Genomic DNA, 22,017 nt, shown 5'->3' on the forward strand with positions numbered 1-22,017 from the left:
TTTGATTAAATAATTTATTTGTAGAGATGGCAGATAAACCATTATAATGCTAAAAAAAAAATCCATCCATTTCAACGAATGTTCTCATGATCAGTTTGTAGCTGAAGACCCTCCTAAGTCCATTACGGACAAGCGTGATCGTCGCACGTGTGTAAGCCACTCGACTTCTAAAAACTTCCATGAACTACGAATGACGTCCAGTGAACAAGATAATGTTTGGAAAAGCCCATTTTTCTCTTGTGATGTTTTATTATAAAATCTATTATTCAAGCAGAGTGCAAGTTTCAAAACATTACTTGACGAATAATTCTGGGCATTTTCTTCTTGGAACATACAAGAAAAATATTAAAGAAATCTGAGATTGTTAAATTGGTGGGGTTGAGGAGAAAATCACTGGGAAAGTGTTGCCACATTAAACAAAATTCATTTATGGAGAGTCAAAAAATTGTCTTCAGATATTTACTGACATAAGCTTAGGTTTCTTATGGTTTCTGCCTTCATATTTTATAGCCCTTCAATCTAACCTCCTGTATCCAGATGGACTACAAAGGAATCTCTGTCCCTTATCTGCAGTGAGTTCCAATATTACAATACAATATCGAACGATGTTATCTTGATACATTTACATTAAGGAAGTAAACACAGAGTTTTGATCTGTTACTTTTTTTCCTTGCGGACTCTCAGCTATAGTAGTTTTGGAGGTCCATAAATCCACACTCCCACGGGGGCTCGAGTTAAGTACAATTACTCTGTTACATTCACAATTTCTACAGTTTGGGATGTGCTAAAGGAGGAGGGGAGGGGGCTGGAAGGGGGGGTAATTGTCCTCTCTCAGTGTTCAAGGTGAAACATCAAAAGAAATCTGCAGTCCAGGACCAGAGCTCAGCTTTCCTCTTCTCCAGTCAAATGAAGAAGTAATCTCATCAGGTTGGAAAGTGCTGACTAAGGATTTAATAAAGTGCCTGCAGATGTGGCGTCTCTAAGGTATTCAACTCATGTAATGCAAAACAGCTCCACACTGAATGTGCTTATAAAATTTCATTTAACCATTGCAGCGTGACTTTTTTTTTTTTTTTTCACCTTTCTCTAAGGAGTTTTATCACACTTCCCGCCCCTTAATTTACAGCTCCATGAAAGTTCGAATCCCATTCTGCCAGGATTCTGGAATACTCACAGTAGTCAGGTTTTATGAACCATAAACAACATCTATCCGGCTGCATCGTAAGCAGGAAGCCTGAAATGGCTCTTGGTAGCTTTGAAAGCAGTCTCTTTCCTTTCCTATGTTGTAGGGAGAGCAATTAGGAAACTGAGGTTACTTTCCAAAATTGGGTCAGGAAGGTGCCTAAGACATGGTTGATGAAGACTCAACTTCTTAGTTAACACCGAACATTCTAATGCAAATAACGACTTTTAAAAAGGCTTTTAATTACACTTTTCACTAAGAGGGCAGGATGTATATTTTAGAAACAAAAGGAAACGCAGGTCTGTTTGAGATAGCTATATTTCACTTTAACCAAAAAAAGGGAGAGGGTGCTAGGGGTGGGGGTGGGGAGGGCGGAACAGACTGTGACGCAGCAGAATCTGTTTTTCAAATTAAAAAGTTAAACAAAAGGCCTCAAGGGCAAAGTTGAACACTGCGGAAGGAGGTTGTTAATGTGGAATCCAGAACTGGGTGTGACACTTTGCTTTCTTCTCCAGGCAAGGTGGGTTATTTCAGGACATTCACACACAGAAAACAGAAACACACAAAATACAGGGAGGGAGGCCTCGGGCCCCAGTCCCCACTCCTTCCTACTCCATCAGCCCCCGAAGAGGATGCTGCCAACCAGTACTGCATGAGCTGCAGTCAACGTTTTGACTTCTCTTGAGAAGATGCTATCTCTACTGGGTCACACTAATCCAGTTAGTCATTTTTGGCTTCCTGCTCTTGTTCGATGAGCTCAAGCCCACCGTTTAGCCCAAATGAGCTGTCCTTGGCAAATCAGCCAGAGGTCTGGTAGACTCCCCTGCCCGCTTCTAATCCAATGGAAATGGACAGGGCCTCGGAGTGCACTGCTGGTTTCTCACGTTAGTATACATCATTTGGGAGTACTTCATCACTTACATAACAAGTACTAGCATCTACTGTGTGCTTTGTATGCTAGGCTCTGGGGATATAATGAATACAGCAAATACGGTACCTGCTCTTAAGGGGTTGCCCTGCAGAAAGCGCGCGCTGGATTTTAGACTTCTATATCCTTCAAGAGACCAGCTACCCTGATCTTCTCACAGTTGGATCTTTAAAAACTTATGTCAGCTGATAAGGCTGAGTATCCAATGTCCGAGGGACCCGGGACCTAGTCCCACTTTTTCCATTGACTAGTCGTGTGACTTGAAGTGAGCAGGCCTCTGTCCTCTGGCCCCCAGAGGACTACTGTAGGGCCATTTTGCATTCCATGAGGGGAAAGCAGTTTCTAACACTGGCTCCTTCTGACAAAGGTGACACGCTGTACCCAGGTGTCAGTTATCGGTCTTGCCAGCCACGGGCTTTGATCTCTGCAGCCATTTTTCTTGTGTGATTTTGTTAATCAAAGAAAGCCTGTTTTCAATAACACTAAACCAAGACTTGTTTATTGTACAGGAAACTACTAAAATGTTAATGGGCAGTGACTGGCCCTGCTTACCTTTGTGGCCTTATCTTTTCACTGCTTGTACTCAACACTCGTGAGGTGTTAACCTTCTTCCAGATCCCCCAAAGTCAAATACTTTCTCTCTGCTGGGCCTTGGCGAAGGGGTCCCCCTCTCCTTGGCTTTGCTAATGCTGGCTAGTCTTTGCTGTCTCAGATTATCAGTCCCTTCTTCCAAGGGGTCTTTCTCCAGGCCTTTAGTCCCGGGGTATTCCCTCTGTCCCAGTCACTGAACTGTCATGACCTATTTTTTTCCCTTAAGAAAACGAACTGTCTTCTTGCATGTGGCATCTCCAGAGGCTTAATAAATACTGTTGAATAAAGGAAGAATGGAAGAAATGAGGTATCTCCAAGGCTCCCAAAGCCTGGTGCCGGTTACTCCAACAAGGCATTTAGATGGGTGACTTCTAGTACGGCTGTGCCACATCCATGCTCATGCCTCATGTCCACATCTCCCCAGGTGAAGGTGCTCTCCCCAGAGAGACACAGGTCTCCACAAGCCGCCCCAGGCAGTTCTGATGGAAAAGCTCTTGTGACGGGGCCAACTGCAGCCAACTGCAGCCAACTGCGGCCGTAGCATGTGCAATAGTTTTGTAACATGGACCGCGGCCTACTTACTACGAGTGCAGAGGAGTTGTCCAAACCACCACTCCCTGGAGAGTGACCGTGCTGCTCCCGGCCAAGACCTCCGTTTGGTTCAAACCTCAAGACGGGAAAACACTAATCTTTTTACCCAATAAGCCATCCAGCACCTCCAAACCTTGAGAGTACATACACAATCCAATTATTCCAATGGTCGTTCCAAAGTCTGACTCTTTCACCGTATTCCAACTTGCCCTAGTGTCTGCCTCACCATCAAGTAAAGTTCTTTTTTCTGGTTTCCCTTTAGGTTTTTATCAAGTAATCTTTTACCTTGTGAAACCAAAGACTTCCGAATTAAAAACTGCACTCTGGCTCACTCAGATTTGCTCTGCCGACTTACTGGAGGGCTGAGTGCACAGTGGTGAGAGGTGGGACACTGGAGTCAGAGTTAACAGAATCCCATCATTTAACTAGTACACCATTACATGCTAGTTAAGTGATCTTAGGTAAGTTAGTTAGCACCGCTGCGTCTCAGTTTTAGACTCCGGGAAATGGAGATAACAACTTTATCAGTTTTTGTGGGGACCGAACGAGCTAATGCCTGGCAAGAGACAAGTATCGAAAAGCCGAAAGCCAGGGTAGATGGGTTCTCTAACTATAAAGTGTGTACAGGCCTTAAGGTCCACAGGAGACCTACAGGGGACCAGTTCCCTTGGAAAGGCATTGATCAACAAGGCGGCTTTCTCTCATTTAATGATATAATTTCTTAGTTAAAGGTAGCAGTTGCATCAGTTCCATTTCCCCAGTTGCAGAAGAAAGTTCTTGAGAAAATAAAAATCTGTCTTTAATTGCGGTATTAAAATCAGAGCAGCGAAACCAACTGCACAAAAGGAATTGGCTCAAGTTTATGAAAGGCATTTGGGCCCTTGCCTTGCAAGGCTGAACTGCATGCCTTGGAAGTTGGGGATGAGGGGGAGAGGGGATCCGGGGTCGGGTGGGGGGGGAGGGAAGGGGGGAGGGTGTGGAGGGAGGGAGTAGTCAGGCAACCAAGTGGGACAGAAACAATCCTATTTTGGTTTTTGTTAGCGAATGGCATACTACATAGATCAGAGACTTCTTATAAAATACAAACCCCCAGTGTACACAAAGCACAGGAAAATGTGAGGAAAAAAGGGAAAAACGAAAAGCAGCTTAGGGTGTGTTAACGCTGCTATTCTGTCAGCTTAAAGAGTATTTTATGCTTGATCAACAGCTCTTTTTTATTGTGCTTTTCTTTCATTCATTCAAGACATCAAAGCCAGGCACCACCAGTGTACCTGCCCTTCTGGAGCCGCTTGAGAGGGGGTCCTAATGAAGCACGACTCTGGGAGCGGAGACCCCCGTGGACACGGCAGTTCAAAGGGAATATTTCAACAATGATTACATTTTGTAAATCTTTTTATGAAAGAGACAGCTTATTTCCTGCTTTTTCATGAAAAATAGATTATCCATTAAAGTGAGCCCACGCCACGGAAGCTGCTTGAGATCTGAGGTGCAGCGTGGAGATTAGGGGAACAAGGACCCGATGAAATCGTCCAGAGTTCCTATCTATTTGCCTACGATGGCACCGCGTCTGCTCTGGGAGGAGCCCGGACGGTGCGCTGGACGGCTCTGCTGCGGAAAAGGCGGTGACCAGGGTGTTCTGAGGTTGATTTTTCAGCTTGGGCCTTGTGTCTTATTATTTGTGCTTTAAGATGTTTTTTGATTCCACAAAGTCCAGCCAAATATCAGAAGGCATCAGGCAACCCCTTTTATTGCACAAAAGTAAGATGAAAGATTTTAGTTACAGATTCATTAAATGCTGTACTTTAATGCTCTGAAAAGGGACGACCCTTTTCCGTATGGGAAGTTAGCCATAAAAAAAAAAACCTGGCTCTGGGCTGAAGATACAATACAGGCTTTATTATTGGCTAATGTCAGCCCCAAAGGCAAAAATAAAGAAGGCAGCCTGGCCCTTTGTAATTTCTGATTTTCAACATTAAATAATCTTTCCCCTAGTCTTTCTTTCTTTTTTTCTTTTTTGGCGGCAGGGAGAGTTTAGGGGAACAGGGCAGGAAGAGAGTATGATTTCCTGGGGAGCTATGAAATGAAAAAAATGTATGTTTTCTACACATCAGATTCCAATTTTAATTAAATGCCTGCTGTCTAACAAGTGCAGACGGTCACACTTGGGGCTGGCCCAATGGTGGCCCAGGGAGGTAACCTTTCTGGTTTAAAAAGAGAGGCGTGGGAGTGGAGGTCGGCGCTCAGCCGAGCGTGGCCACATTACAATAATCACGCCACCGAGTGCTTCCCCACTCCTGCTCTTCCCCCAGAGCCGAAAAGCTCTTCCCAAACATGACTCAGGTTCACAGTAAATCTATCATGTAGATTTACTGTTCCGATTGTGCAGGTAGATAAAATCTGGTACGAAAGAAAATAACATTGAAGTGAAAAGTTCAGTAATTTCAAAAATCCTCCCGGAGACCTCCTGCAAGAGAACGACAGAAGACCTGCTACTTTGCCAGAAACGAATTCCCAAACGAACCTTTCCAGTCAAGGAGCCCTTTAGGCACTGGATGGTACTTGCCCCCTGTACCCATTCCCACCCCCGCAGGTAACCTCTTTGCCAGGCCCCGAGCACAGGTCTTTGCTTCGGACCTTCTCTGTTCCCTGTCCAGGGTCCTTCCTTCTGTCCTTTCCAGTCCCCATTTCCTGCCTCCCTCCACCCACCCCTCCAGCCAGTCTCTCTCTCTCTCTCTCTCTCCCTCTCCACCTGTGTTCGATCCCCCACAAGAATGACGGCAGACCCCCACTCTCTCAAAGGCTATGCAGAGCAGCAGCCCTCCCCACTCCATTCACTGGATTAAGAGGAAGGAAGAGGGCACACTCAACTGCAACCGCAACTACCCGCCTGGCAGCCGGGACGGAAGCTTGTGTATTGAGCCAAACAAGTGAGGCGCAGAGGCGGGATCAGGACAGAGCGCAGAGCAGGTTGTAGCATCTCGGTTCTCAGATTCTTGAGAGAAGAGAGCGAGAGTACAGTAAGATGCAACTCGGCACCGGACTCTGAGGCAGGGGCCTGGGTTCAAGTCTCGGCTCAGTCACTGGCTGCCCTGCGATTGTGGCTGCTCTGATTACGCTACGAAGATCCCGTTCCTACACTTTCACCTTCTGGGAACACCTGCTCTTCAATTGTATTGGTCCAGGAGTCATCTTTTCCTTGTTCACTGTGTAGATGTGATACTGGCAGGGATAAAACTGTTCATATCCCTCACTGAGGTTAGAAGGAGCTTGACCATGGAAAAAGTCAGAGACCTAAATTCTAGTCTGTGTGACATCAGGGGTCACAGCTTTACTTATCTGCAGAACAGGCCTCAGTATACCAGTTGTTATAATATTATTATATTATTTGGGGGAGGAAATAACAAACATAGAGACAGATCTTTGAAATACTGGCCTAAAATGCAAGCAGCATCATTAAGGGAGGCATTGGTGTGATCTAGATGTCACCCGATGGGGTTAGGGTTTCATCGGAGCCAACTGCCCTTGATAAAAATGGAATGATTTCCCCAAGTCCAGTCAAAGCTCTTACGTGACATCCCTGAAAGCACAAACTAGGGATCAGTGAACAATGCTTTCCTCCTCCTTCTGAAAACGTGGTAGGATTTAGGGTTTTATGGCAACAAAACTTGTCTTTGTTAAGACGTGACTTGCAAAACAAACCCACATGGGGGAGTTGGCAGTTTCAAATGACAGTACTTTTTTTTTAATGCTGAAACAGCAAATGCTTTTTATGTTCAGATTTTTTTCCTTCTATATTTGTAGATTAAATTTACAACTAAGCAATATTCACTACTACAAACAATTAGACTCTTCCTGAATATTCTTCCAGGGGAGGTGAGTTGGAAGCTTCTCGGTAGGGCTGGGTTGGGGGATTGTGCAAAGGTGAAATCCCACAGCATTAAGGGTCTCTGTCAAAGGTCTTATCAATGATTTGGACGTGAACATAACATATGGGATCAGCAGAGCTGCTAGGCTTCCCTGTCAGGAATCTATGCTTCTGGGAGAGAGGTAGTACCATTCTAACACAGAAAATTTAATTCATTTTTACCTTTTAGTAATGACTTTAAAGATGGTGATTTCATAAGCAAAGATTCCTGAAGACATATTTAAGAATGTGTCATAAAATCAAACACGCAAACAAAATCACTTACTTTGTTTTCAGATGAATTCTACTTGGTAGTGCTCTCCTAGTAACTGAGATTTAAGAACAAACTCAGAACTCGTACACACAGTGCCGATTTGGAACAGTTCCATACCTATCACTTTATTATATTTTAATGAAACCAGTTGCACATTGGATGATGGTTATGCGTTCTTTGGCTTTTTAAATACCCTTTTCTCTTGTTAAATCACCCTATGGCTAGGAGATCCCATTGTTCACTTTGCAAGAATGGTGGCAAATTCAAATGACACATATTAACTTTCTTTCTGATTCTGTGATCACAAAAATCTTGCAAAGATGCCACCTTGTGCTATCCTAAAGGCAGTTCAGTTAAAAAAAAAAAAAAATTACTCGAAGACTTTCTTTTCTTTTAAAGAAGTGAATTGTCTGAGCTGAAATATGGCTTCCTGTTCTACTGCATCAGCTTTCTGTGTTGTTCTCCAGGAACAGGTTTACAAGTTCAAGTTCAGGTTTAAACTAAATAAAACACTCCTCAGGAGTTTATAACTGAGCCTCATTTACATGTGCTCCCTCTGAACTCTACCGGCCTCTGTACACTAGTTTCCAAGGCCTGGGGGAGGAATGTTTTACAGTTGGAATCTGTACTGCTTTCTCAGGCATTTTAGGCTCAGAGGCCAGGCAACAGCAAGCTTTAGTTAGTATTAAAAGTTTCCTCAGATCTACTATAAAGTCAAAGAAAGAGGGGAAGAAAGACAAGGCCAGGCCTGGAGAACTGAATCTTCTTAATTTTCCCGATAAGGCTTTTGTGGTAACATTCCAGTTAAAAAGATTCTGGATGCAAATTCTAGAATTCCATAGTCATTACTTTAGATTTCTCTGAAATCATTTTCAACTCTTTGTGGAAAGTGGTCAATGCATACTTATTCTCTCCAAATATAAGACCTAGGGTTTGTGTAAACTGGTTTTCTGACTTGAAAAATACAGTTAAAAAGTGTTATGAAGATAAATGTCCCCAACTCAGAAGGGACTCCTTATTATGTTTATGAAAAAACCTAAGGGATTTTTGAGGTCAAAAAGATCTCAGGGATTTTCCAGCCAACAAAGTTACACTAAAGAGGAAGAAATGGCTATTTTTGGTTTAGAAGCTTGAAGGGTTGAAGTAGGGCTTCTGAGATGCTCATAGAAATCAATCTGGAGAGAACTGGTTTCCTGGCTGACTGAGATTAAGACTCAGTCTCCTTGCTAAGCAAGGGTCCTGGAGTTCAGAGAAAGCAGTGATGGTCTTTGTGGACAGAAATGGAAGGAGAGCCGGACAAACAATACCAAGAACTCTGTCACTCAACTTCTCTGTGAATTTGAGTTTGGCAAGAAAGTGGGTACAGCAATAATAAACCAATGCTTCAAACACCTGAGTGTTACTCTATGGCATCTCGGCCCTGGAGCAGTTTCCTGATAGGTGAGCACACCCGGCATTGCAGGGCGTGGCATTCCCAGTACTCCAGCTTCAGCAGCTGCATCCCTGCACAGTGACAGGTGATAAGTCAGGTAAACAGCTCAAAAGAAAGCACTGCTGTGGGGATTCAGAGAAGAAACTACCTGGCTCAGGGAAGATGGACTGAGTCCACTGTGAATCTGGTCTCAGTTTGTGCCTCTGATTAAGAACACCTTCCTGGCACCGTGGTTGTGAGGATGAAGTGAAATAATACATGAAAATATGGAAGTGTTTTGTCTTTTAACTTAAGTTAAACTAAGCTGTTAAACAAAGGTGATGCTTTTTTTATGTATGTGTCTTCCTTTCTGACATGGGGAAGACAGAAACCTCATCTCTATATGCTAGCCCATATAGCTTCTTGGCCTGGTACATAATGGGCAGTCACTTTTCTTGGATAAATACAGTAACAGCCTGAGTATGCTGGCTATATCCTCTTTTCTCTCAATCTCTTGAACTTAGCCTAGCTCAAATGCTAGACGCATTAAGGATTTTTAAAATACTAAGTTTCTTCTATTGGATAAAGACACGAATAAAAGTAGAATCCACATAGATGACATTCCGTAGAAATGAACGATAAAATTAGTTTCTTTGGGGGCGGCAGTTAACTTATGACGACTGAATGAAATCAGGACTCACAACCCTGAGAGTTTCTCTGCCTTTGGTCAGGAACGATTGGCCAAGCTGCAGAAAGATAATAATTTGTATATGTGATAGTCTCTACTATACCATTGGTCACTCATTCCCAAATTACTGAGAATCATATGTTCTTTCCTTTGTCTAGTTTTTGTTTCTCTTCTTTCTTACTCATAAATATCTATCCAATTTTGACTCATTCTCCACTATCCTTTGAATTTCTGCCTTAAGGGTTGTTGCAGGAAACAAAGTAAACATAACTGCCAATGTCAATTTTTTTTTTTTAAGTAACTCTGGCAAAATGGTGGATGGGAGGAATTCGATACTCAAATGCTTTGCAGATTTTCCTGAGGATTTAATCTATCCATGCAGCTCTTAATTCTTCTGAAGACAAAATAATTTGATAGTTGACCTGATAGTTCAAAAAGTTTTACATTCATCAGTGTGTTGGCAGGCAGATGCAGATCTAATGTTATTTCATTCATGCTGAATCTTAGGGCAAAACAGTATTCTCATCCTTCAGCAATTTTCTTTTAGAAACAGAGGCCACCAATTTGGAAACATGCTCGTTGGATGGAGCTACATGGAAGGCACAGGATGAAGAGGGCAAGCTATTGCCTGAACACAAATTAGGCCCTTGGAGAAGCTGCCTTGTCTCTCCTGCACCCTTAGAGTTATTCAGTGGGTACCATGCCTCATCTTACTATGGAGCTTAATTCTGTGCCTGGTTCTTATTCAAAGCAAGCAGCCAGGAAGGGGTGCAGAGGGACAGTCCAGATTTGACATCACTGTCCCCAGAACTGAGGAACACTAGAGAATTCCATAAGGAGTGTCATTCTGCAGTTCTTGTTTTACAAAGGTCATTGTGATGCAAGGCCAAGGGGAAGAGCCATGCAAATAGCGTTCCTGGAAGATGGTGGGGGTGGGTTAAGGGAAAGGATTATGTTATTAGGAGGGAGGGGTGAAGAGAATTTGGTACATCTTTAGACTTTGACAGGAAAAAATATTTGGGAAGAAGCCAGCAGAGAGATACAGCCTGGCCCTAGCTGAATGGTAATGATGGAACTAATAGCAACATTGAGAGCTATCCAGATACCAGAGAGAACAACTGGCAGATATTAAAATCATTATAAGATGTGAAATTATACCTCTTGCTGCGTCATTATCACTACATTTCATAATATTTGTCTAGAAAAGCACACAAAGCCTATCAGGTTAAATTAATCCTAATGATCAATTTCAGTTTTTATTCTAATTAAACGATTTCAATTTAATTAATGTGAGCACAGAAATTAGGCAGAATTACAGATGTAAATGTTGAACTTTAAATCAAAGGTCCTCCCTGCTCCCTGCCTCCTATAAAAGTACCTTAAAATATTTGCCTGTGAAAGTAGATGGGAGCTTTAACCTTTGTCTGCACTGTGAAGGACAGAAGTTAGAAAAATACGCCACCGAAAGCTTCCCCAGAGCACAGACAGAAGCACAGGTTTAAAAACCACCCATGCACACCCACACCCACATGCACACAATACTAGGTGGTAGTGTGTGAAGATAAATTCTGCACGGTGAACTTTGGAAGTATGTGCTTTTGTTCCTCAGGATTCCAATGCACTTGGGTCAGTCTAATGGATACTGAACTTCTATAAAACACCTCTGTAAAATAGAAACTGTGCACCCATATCCTAAGCCACATATTAAACTACCAGTGCCTTCCCTCCCTGGCGTCAGAAACCTTGCCTCTCAGACCTGCTTTGCCTCTGATCAGCTGTGTGCCTTCACAAGTCGTTTCAGCTCCCTGAGCTTGGGCCCTCTTGTTTGGAGGGGCTGTTTTATCAGAAGCATACACACTTTTTTCCAAAATGCACTTAAAGTCATATCTGAAAAATGATGGGGTGTGGAGGTGACAATCTTTAAGAAAACTATCGGCTTCAGGATTCTGAATTTCTGTAACTTCCCAAAATACCAGCGTCTTAAAATGGATCTGCAAATGGCATGGGGGTACCATGTGTCTGAGTCATCCTATGAACACCTTTAAATAACCTTTCTTCTCCCTTAATAAAAATCCAAAGGAGATGGGATCCAGAGCTCTACAAGTTTGAAGAAGAAAAGGACCTGTAAATGGATTCTTTTCCTACAAAGAAAAGATAAAGATGGCAAAAATATGAAACAAAAAAAGATAATGAAAAGAAATGCATGTTCTTTTTTTTTTTTTTTTTGTATTTAAAAAACTTGTCCTGGTGAATCATACTTAATAACAGGTCTGTAGTGTCACAGAGTCTTGGTCTTAGAAGAATGTTATAGGCAGCGTAAGGTTCTATGTTATTTCTCTTATCCATAAGATAGCCACAGCTTCTTTTCCCACAAATAAGCCTTCATCCACGAGCCCTCATCATGACTTGTTCACAATTGTATATGAGAATTATTTGACAGCAATCAATCCACTATTATTGTTTGGGGACATTAAAGGAGAACAGCAGAGTCATTTAACAATATAGTTGATTAGTGTAATAGTCATCATTAAATTTAGTAATAATAGTGGGATTTCTCCTTACCTTGGTTAATGATCATGGACAATTCATTTCTTGACTGCCAGTGGTAGAAACGGTTTTTAAAATATTAACTTCTGCCCCTTGGGAATGACACTTAACCCATCACATTTAATTTTTGACGTTCACTGAACAGCATGATCCTAATCTCTTGATTTTATCATCTTAACTAGGAAACATTAAAATATGGATTGACTCCAGTTGGCAGGAATCTTTATGTTCTTTTCACTAAAAAAGCTATAAATCCAATGGTTGACCTTTTATTTCCAGGTCACAAATGACACCCACTCACTTTTGTCCATTCACATAGGATTTATGTTAGGGTCTACAGGTATAAGCCATGAAAGTTGAACTTTAATGAAATGTCTTTCAAAGATGTGCACTTAACCAAAAATGTCCCACAAAAAATTAGCGGATGGCCTTTTAAAAACATCTATTATATCTTCAGGTTCACTGCTGGCTTCAACTAAGGCTATTTTTCACTTGTAGTAAGTTTCTTTTAATAGTAGCATTTTTCTGAGGATATAAATTAGGCTTGTGTTTGGGATGATAATAGTACCTTAGTTCCCAATTTAAGTTTCTAACCTGAAAGAAGACTTCTGAAATGTTCTCTTTACCATCACCATAATTCATCTATCTCCAGCTGAAAAATGTTCCTTGTCGTTTTTCACAGAATCAATTGTATTGATGGGAGGTGCTCTGTGTTGTCAATCAGGGAAATGTGATTTGATGGGACCCCAAAGCAGTGAGATGGGGGAAGGAATACCAAACCTGCTCAGGTCCACGCTATCTGAGTGAGATCAATGTTTCCCATAATACTCTTCCTGTCATGTAGCGCCCTGTCACAATTAATAATGTAGAAGGAGCTGATTAACTTAAGTAAAGTGCTCTCTGCTGTGTAAACACATAAAGATCTATGAGGCAAAAAAGGGGGGGGGACAGGAAAGAACAAAACGTCATTTTTATTTTTCATGTGGAAACGTTCTCACTTTCCATTCTTCTCTTGTAACAATTACTGTACCAGCCATTCTGACGGAGTCGATAAATTGATTTGGGTCTTGATGCTGCAGCAAAGCAGACTGATCTGAGACACCATTATCTGCATTGGAGAGTGTGTGTGTGTGTGTGTGTGTGTGTGTGTGGTGGGGCTGCACTTTGGTGGCAGAGGGCAAAGGGGCAAAGTCAGGAAAGGCACATCAGCATTGTTCTAGATGGGAAATTAAGGCTCTAACACGGAGCTTCTGGAATGGACAGATGCATGCATGTGTGTGCGCATGTGTGTGCATGTTACGTGTGTGCATGCGTGTGTTGGGAATGGATGGAGAAAAAGAAGCCTTCAACTTGGCTAAAGGATGCAGCCTAAGTAATACAGTATGCACCACTTATTTAAGTCCCCGCGGTATTTCAGTCACTCACAGCCATCTGCAATTCAATGAGGATCACCACCCCATTAGAGCCCAGTCATGTCAGCTGCGTATCTGACAAAATAAACATTCAGAAACTGTGCTCCTAGGTTCATAACTTGTTTTTTGCACTGGGATTGTTTTCTTCTCTCCCTCATCCAGCATAAAGTTTAATAGTTTTTTAATATGAAATTATACCATACATAGAAACTCTCCATATACATTCCTCAGTGTATTTTTCCTCACAACCAGAAACTGAAGCTGTTAGCTGAGCTTTAACTTGCTCCTTGGGAGTATGCTAAGTATGTTCTTAATAAATAAATATCATTCCACTAGCTAGTGAGAGAATTAATGGCACAGTTTATGGAAAATGGACATGGGAGGATGGAGGGAGAGACGACGCAGCCCAGGGGAAAAATTACCAGATTACCTCTGTGGTTCTCACCATATTAACATTTCTATGTCTCTACTGGCAATCACGGGTCCCTGGTCCCAAAGATGAAGGAGATGCATCCTGCCTCACTTCTGGTGCTGACGGAGGTTCCATTCTAAGGAGTGAAAAGGCAGCAGCACACGTCAGCTTTCCCTGTGCCAGGGTGGGGTGCTGGGGGCTTTACATTCTAACCATATTGAATTTTCACAAAACTCTAAGTGGAATGCACAATTAATTTATAATTTTAAAAATGTGACATCTAAGGGTCAGAAAGGCTAAAAATTACCCCAAGGTCACTGTGGAAGTCTGCTCAGGCTGCCATAACAAAATACCATAGACTGAGTGGCTTAAACAACAGAAATTTATCTTCTCACAGTTCTGGAGTGGAAGTCCAAGACCAAAGTTCTAACTGATTTGGTACCCAGGGAAGGTCATCTCCCTGGATTGCAAATGGCTGCCTTCTTGCTGAGTCCTCACATGACAGAGAGCATGCTCTCTGGTGTCTTTTCTTTTCTTTTGGTTAGCTGCACTGCGTGTCTTATGGGATCTTAGTTCCCCGACCAGGGATTGAACCTGGGGCCACAGCAGTGAAAGCACTGAGTCCTAACCACTGGACCGCCAGGGAATTCCCTGTCTTTTCTTAAAAGACCACTAATCCCATCATAAGGGTCTCACCCTCATCTAAACCTAACTACTTCTCAAAGGCCCCATCTTCAAATACTATCACATTGGGGGTTAGGGCTTCAACATATGGAATTGGGGGGGGTTACAATTTAATCCATATGAGTCATGTACTGAGATAAATCAAAATCAAGTCCATCTGGCTCCAAAGCTTCTGTTTTCTCTACCGTGTTATACTGCCTTGCAGAGGAGAGTACCTCGTGACCATAGGTCTTAATGCTGCTACTACCTGTAAAATCTCAGGCCTCATGCATGGTAAACCAAGCTAAGTTAAGGTTTCTTCACATATAGAGATCCCACTGTGCCCTTCACCTGCTTCCCATCTCCCGCAGAATAAAGTCCAAGTGCCTTATCATAAAAGCATGTACGTATTCACGACTAGACCCCGTTTAACTTGCCAGCCTCATTACTCCACATTCTCTGTCATTTACCTTACATTAACCAACATATGAAACAGAATTCTCTGAACACACACCACTGTTCCTCTGCATGTGCTGTTCCCCTCTCCTGGAATGGAACTATTTCTGTCTCCTTCCAAACTGGCTCATGTGAAATCTCCTCTAGACTATCTTCCATGAATTCCCTGCTTCTCCCCCGGGTTAATTATCTACTCTGCACTACCTGTAGATTATACATACTTCAACTGTTTCCCTTACCATATCTTACTATAATTTGTTTACTTTTCTCCTTAAAAGTCTGTGAGCAATGGATGGCAGGGATTGGATCATATATATCAGTAGTACCCTGGTGTGGTAGTTACCAGGGATATAGTATGTGCTCAGTAAATTCTGGTTTCTTTTTTCTCCCTAAGGACAGCTGGTGAGTGGGACAGATGAGCTAGGAATGCAGATATTTTGACTCCTAGTCCAGTGCTCATTTTACTCTACCAAGATGCACTATGGTCAGTTCCCTTACTAGACCTTGCCATTGTATTCTCCTTCCATTCCCCCCACCCCTGACCCCTGGTACTACTGCTTCCCCAATACACATACATAACACTTGGCCATAGGTCCACAGAAGGGAGATTGTACTTGAGAGGGGCAGAACCTGTGTTCCACGAAGGCTGCCTTAAATTTCCTTTAACATGCAGCATATCCAGCCTTGGAAGGCAGTGTTGGGCACTTCCCACATCGTTAAGGCAGAGCCCCGTGGGCCCAAGGCTGCCCTGTGCTGGGGATGTTTGTGCCTGGGCTGCAGCTCCATTTAGCCCAACACATTCCAATTCTGGGGGTGGGGGGTAGGGGGGTGGGACAGGTGGCAGCATGTGCGGGGAAGGGAGAGTGTGAAGGCGAGGAACACGGGGCCAGGACAGCCTGTCCTAACCCAGTGTCCCAGCTCCAACCCAGGGATCCAGCTTATCACAAGATCATGTGGTTCATTAGTTAATGTGTAAAGCATTTGGAAAGTGAAAAGCCAATTAGAAGTGCTAAGTTACTTTGTCTCTGCTATAAAGGAAGCGATGTGAAGCCTAAGGAAAAATTCTCAGGCAAATATTTTGGGGGAAGCCTGCGCTGTGGAATGTAACTTAATGAACAGACTCCAATGAAAGGCTATACCCCCAAAACATAGGCCACTGATAAAAGAATGTGTCTTCGTCCTCAATAAACAAACAGGAAGGTAAACAAGTGGGTGTGGGAAAAGTGGCCAGGAAGAATCATTGAGAACTCACGTGAGATCTTTGAGAATCTCACATTAGACAATAGGCTCTGGCCTTGGAACTATGTGTATCTGTGGAACCTTCAAGGTCTTAGACTCATTAGAAGGCCTGGGAAAGCCTGTGTCCTAAAGGAACCTCTCCTAATGCGAACAGTCATTATTTAGAGTGCAGAAACATTTGGTAAAGCAAATTCTTCGCCGGTATGGGATTTCCACATGCAGGGGCTTTGTGGAAAGTGGGAACCCCACCTGTACTGCCTTCTCTCCTCAGAGCATGTAGCAGGGCCAATGCACTCATTTTCCTGTTCTCTGAACTCTGTTGACTCAAGCTCAGCAAAACCAGGCTCTTTTCTTTTGCAAAGGAAGCATCTGGTTCCAAGTCATAAAAGAGAAACCCAGAACCTATTGCTGACTGTTTGATAAGCACCTGGGAGGGCACGTGGAGGGCACTGTTTCCCAGAGTTCCCCTGCAATTACAAAGGCACATGTCCTTCAACGCAGCCTTTTCAGAGTCCTCGTTTACCAGAAGAACCTTGACCCAGCCCTGTGGGAGCTGGTCTGCAGAAAACTCCAGTACTTCTGCCCAAATCCTGGACTCCAACAGAGGGCTGAAATGAGATGATCACTGTACACTCATACATGCACACAGCATACCTGTCTCCTAGATGCACAGGGAGTGAGTGTGGAGGAAAGGCACTGGAAGGAGACAAGCAGCAAGAGAGGAAAGAAGTGCAAGAACAGGAGTTGAAAACAGCATGAAACCTACCAGGGAACGGGGAAAAAGGAAGATGGGAGATACTGTTAACAATCTACCCACTATCTATTGCCCCTTCTTTCTGCAATTTTGTTTAGGGAGGACAATGTGACCAACCCTGGGTAATGAGTCATGATCATAGCCAATCAAGATAGTTTTGTGTTGGCTTTCCTGGCATCTTTTGCAACTAAAGATTAAAATGTGACCAGCTTTAGTCAATGAGACCCAAGTAGAAATTTGTTAACAGGAAACAGGGAAGGAATAAGGCAGGATCTTTGTTCCCTGATATAAGAGGAATACGGGGGAAGGATATGGGTATGATGCCTGGAGCTGCAGCAGTCATTTTGCAGTCAGAGGCACCTGCTTGTGGATGCTAAGAATGGTAGAGCAGAATGTTAGAAAGAGCAAGGTTCCTGCTGGCAACATGTAGCAGCTGAAACAATGCCAACAACCACTCACTGACAGATTTCTTGCTATGTGAGAAAAGAAAACCTGATTGGCTGAAGCCACACTTAATTGGGTTTTCTTCTATGAGGTAGATACTTTATCATCTTCATTTCATAGATAAGGAAACAGAATTTTAAAGGGTAACATGTCCAAGATCACTCAGATAAATGGCACAGCCAGGATGTGAAAACAAGTCTATTGTACTCTCCGATTCATGACTTTTTCCTTGTTCCCCTAAAGATATCAGACCATGAGCGTCAAGAGCATTTCCCTTAGGAAGCCTCCTACGCTGCTGGTGGGAATTAAGTTGGTGCAGCCACTATGGAGAACAGTATGGATGGTCCTCAAAAAACTAAAAATAGAGTTGCCATATGATCCAACAATCCCATTCCTGGGCATATATCCAGACAAAAATATAATTCAAAAAGATACACACACCTCCTATGTTCATAGCAGCACTATTCACAATAGCCAAGACATGGAAACAATCTAAATGTCCATCGACAGATGAATGGATAAAGAAGATGTACACATATAGAATGGAATACTACTCAGCCATAAAAAAGAATGAAGTAATGCCATTTGCAGAAACATGGATGCAACTAGAGATTATCATACTAAGTGAAGTAAGTCAGAAAGAGAAAGACAAATACCATATGATATCACTTATATGTGGAATATAAAATATGGCACAAAAATGAACTTTCGTGAAACAGAAACAGACTCACAGACATAGAGAACAGACTCGGGTTGACAAGGGGGAGGGGAGAGTGAGAAAGAGATGAAGTGGGAGTTTGGGGTTAGCAGATGCAAACTATTATATATAGAATGGATAAACAACAAGGTCCTACTGTATAGCACAGGGAACTATATTCAATATTCTGTGATAAACCATAATGGAAAAGAATATATATATAAAAAGAATGCATATATATGTATAACTGAATCACTTTGTTGTACAGCAAAAATTAACACAACATTGTAAATCAACTATATTTCAGTTTTAAAAAAAAGAGCATTTCCCTCAGTATCCTGAAACTTCCACTGACTGGAAACATCATTATCAAGACACATTTCAGGGCTGGAAATTTTGACAGCAGTTCTGCATTTGATACTATGGTTTTCTGACTTCACTGTAAGGCTATCATCAAATTCTGATCTAACTCCTCTCAGCTCTTTACACCCATTCACAGCTTCTTGTTTCAATCTTTCCCCCCCCGCTTCATTTTCTATCCCACTTTTCCCACAATCCCAAGGGCTAATTAAACAAATACCAGACGTTTGGTCCTTTTTCTTCTTCCACGAAATCTAAAATTTCCTGCGAAATCTCCCTTTCCTCTTCCCCTTCTCCATTGCCACTGATCTCATTTAAATACTGGAAAAGAAGCAAGCATGAAAGGAACCACTATTTATTGTGCACCTACTGTGTGCCAGATCCCATGTAAGCACCTTAATTCTTTCAACGATCATCAATTTGCTTCAACTAAGAAGTTTCCCCAAATCTTTTTGGAGCAAGGCAACAAACAAACAGAAAGGCTAAAACCAAACCAAAATATGCCATTAAACATGATGGGATCTCCGAAGTATTAAAAACTAAGGGAGAAAAAGGAGACCAGTACCTAGAACTGAGGCTCTCGCTTGGTTCAGAAGTGAAATTTGTGGCTGAGGACAATTAAAATGTGCTGCCCAAATAAAACTTGAAAGACAAAGGTTCTGTTTATTGAAAAATGTATTTTAAGCGTGTCTCATAGGCTGTCCGTGAGTCAGCTGCCAAGTGTTTGCGAAGAGAACGTGGTAAGAACTTACAGGCTGGGGTGGGGGCTGGGAAGCTGGGGGAGTCGCTTCTGCCCACAGTAAGAGGGAGCAGATGGCAGGGGTAACATCTCCGCGAGGCGGTGCTGACTATTCAACACCTACGGCTGGAGCAGAGAACATAAGAGAAAAGAATGACCAGGCACTGCCTTTCCCCGCAGATTCTGGGGGGGTACATTCATTTGCTACAGTCCTTGCCACCCTCAGAGACATGATTTCCCCTTGGGAAGTCTCCTCTGCCTTGGGGCACAATTTGGCTTAAGAGAAGAAATGGGGTGCAGGGCAAGGATCGATGTACCCAGTTGAATGAGGCTTTTGGAGTACCTTTAGGGCAGATGCTCAGTGGAAGAATCCACGAGATTCTGATCTTGTGGAGGTGTTGTCCTAATTTTGTCCTAACTGGATGGTTACTTTAGATCCAGCGTTTGGTGGGCAGGTTCTGCCCATATCTACACAGTAGCACATGAGGACACATACAAGTCCTTCCCTGATGGGGCATGCTGAAGGGAGTGTGGGCTCTGGAATCAGAAGCGGGTCTGTGTCCTGGCTCTACGAACCCCTGGCTATGTGGTTCTGGGGAAGTCACTTCCCTCTCTTTAAACCTCAGTTTTAAAATCTGTATAATGGGGATAATGATTACGGCTCTGCCTACTTCAAAGGGTTGCTCTGAAGATCAAATGAGAAAATACTTTGTAATCCAGAAAATACTGTTTCAATATGAGTATAGTTATCAACTGAACAACAAATGCTATGATTTGTTGAGCATTTAACAGGTGTCAAGCATTTACTTTCTCTACACTAACAGAATTTAAGACTCAACACAACCGTAGAAGGTAGATAAATAGTTATCACCATTTTACAGTTAATAAACCAGGCTAGAAAAATTGAATTACAAAGAAAAAATTTTTAAAACTACAAGAAATGAAGTACACATACTACTGCTAAGTGATGAAATAAAGCTCCAACCAAGATCTGAAAGGAAAGCTCACAGTCTCAGCTGCTCTGCTATCTGGGCTCTGGGCAGAGGCTGGTTGTTCTCACAGATGCAGACTAATGTCATTAGTAAAGGTCTTTTTCCCAGGCAGGATGACAGAATGAACTCAGTCTTGATTTCACAGATGCAGGCTAATAGGAAACTGGGGCAGGTCTTCAGAAGAACCAAATACAGCGTCGGTCCTATTCCTTGATGTAAGAGGATGAGTCAATCTTAGACCATAAAGAGAAAACAGTCAGTAACCTTTCATTATAAATGGTTAAGGATGAAGACAGTATTCAGGAAAGAGAGCAGTTCTGGAGACAGACTGGTTCAAACCCTGGCTACCTCGTTTGCCACGGGGCAAGTATACTCTTTGAAATTTCAGTTTCCTCATCTGTAAAACAGGGATAACAGCACCAATCTCAGAGGGCTCTGAGGCCTGTAGGGAGTGCAGGCACAGAACCTGGCATGCACTGGAGTTTAATACAGAATGCCCATTTGGCCAATTAACTTTTTTCAAAGTTAGGAGTAAATGGAATTTTATCTGCCATTCCTCTCCAATCCTGGGAGTTTTCAGCTGTATGGGCTTGTAACAAAAATGCTCAGATCCAATTCTAACTAGAAGGGGGACAATATTTTTTATTTTCCTTTCTCTAACAAAATCTGAGTTTCCTGCCTTTGCAACTATCCAGGCTGCTCCTTGAACTTCTGTGTGGTACCTAACCTCCTACAGGCAGGCAGCTGGAGTCTGGGCAGGGAATGGCTTCAGCTAACTGCTGTGCAATCTCAAGTGAGCTTGGTGTCCTGGGTGAGAACATTACGCAAGAAGGGCTGTTTCTTGGAAATGAGGGACTGGGGCGGGGGGTCTGGCTGATATGCCAGCAGTGGGAAAGGATTCTAATTTTATCTGCTTGGTCCAGAGAAGACAGAACTCAGCGTGTCTCTCTACCTAAGATGGGATAAAGCCTTATCGACCAGCTCATGGCAAAAATTAAAAGTACAGGAAAAAGGTAAAATGTATAAGAACCAGAGCCATATCATCAGTCCAAAGTTAGACAAGGACAGAAAAACAATCTAGCCTTTTCTGTCCCTTCCACTCTTTGGAAAGTTCTTCTACTCAGCTCTCTGGTCTCAAAGCCTCTTAGGCAAATCCTTATTGTAACTGGTATCACACTGCATTATTAATGTTGTTGTCATTACTCTTATTTTTTACATCTGTTTCCTCTATTAGACTTTGAACAACTTGAGGAGAATTGTTATTCCCTGCCTTCTTGGGTTTTGGGAATATAGTCAGAAATGATGAGTGACTAATGAAAGGGACTTAGGAAGTTTTGCATTTTGCAGATTGCCCGAGCTTTGGTTTCTTAGGCAGAGTTTCAGGAATATGACACACAGAATGGCAACAGATCCAAACGCTCTCCATATCCACCACCTCCCTATGTTCCTTGTGCATCCCCACCAAAGGCAGACAACGGGTGCTATGCCCATAATTTAGCTCTGCAGGGACCTCTCCAGATCAACCGGTTTCCAGCACAGTGAAGTGTGTGGTTTGTGCATACATTTGTAAATTTCATGAGGCAAAGGGAGCCACACTGCTTGCCAGTCAGGCAGCTAAATGATTTATTAAGCAAAGGTTACAGCACCTGTGTCTTTTTGTCAACAAATCAGGCCCATGCCATGCCAAGCGATTCTTCTAATAACCCAAATGGTAATTTGGTTTTAAATAGCA

At 42.7% G+C, this 22,017-nt stretch overlaps 1 protein-coding gene across 5 annotated transcripts in view; it reads right to left on the minus strand.

Moving 5' to 3' along the window:
* NFIA (nuclear factor I A) overlaps nucleotides 1-22,017 on the minus strand; it is a 394,786-nt gene that overhangs the window by 8,864 nt on the left and 363,905 nt on the right. For 2 of the 5 annotated variants that reach the window (XM_029227545.1, XM_029227544.1), the window contains exon 11: nucleotides 13,822-14,077. The exons of the other annotated variants lie outside the window; for them this stretch is intronic. In XM_029227545.1, coding sequence (XP_029083378.1) covers nucleotides 14,006-14,077 — 72 coding nt within the window. In that variant the 3' untranslated portion in view covers nucleotides 13,822-14,005. Of the gene's footprint in view, nucleotides 1-13,821; nucleotides 14,078-22,017 lie in introns of those variants that run through there. 5 annotated transcript variants of the gene reach the window in all.

Source organism: Monodon monoceros, unplaced genomic scaffold, assembly GCF_005190385.1.
Source record: "Monodon monoceros isolate NGI ecotype Baffin Bay Population unplaced genomic scaffold, NGI_Narwhal_1 Super_Scaffold_18, whole genome shotgun sequence".
In the NCBI taxonomy this organism is placed as follows: domain Eukaryota; kingdom Metazoa; phylum Chordata; class Mammalia; order Artiodactyla; family Monodontidae; genus Monodon; species Monodon monoceros.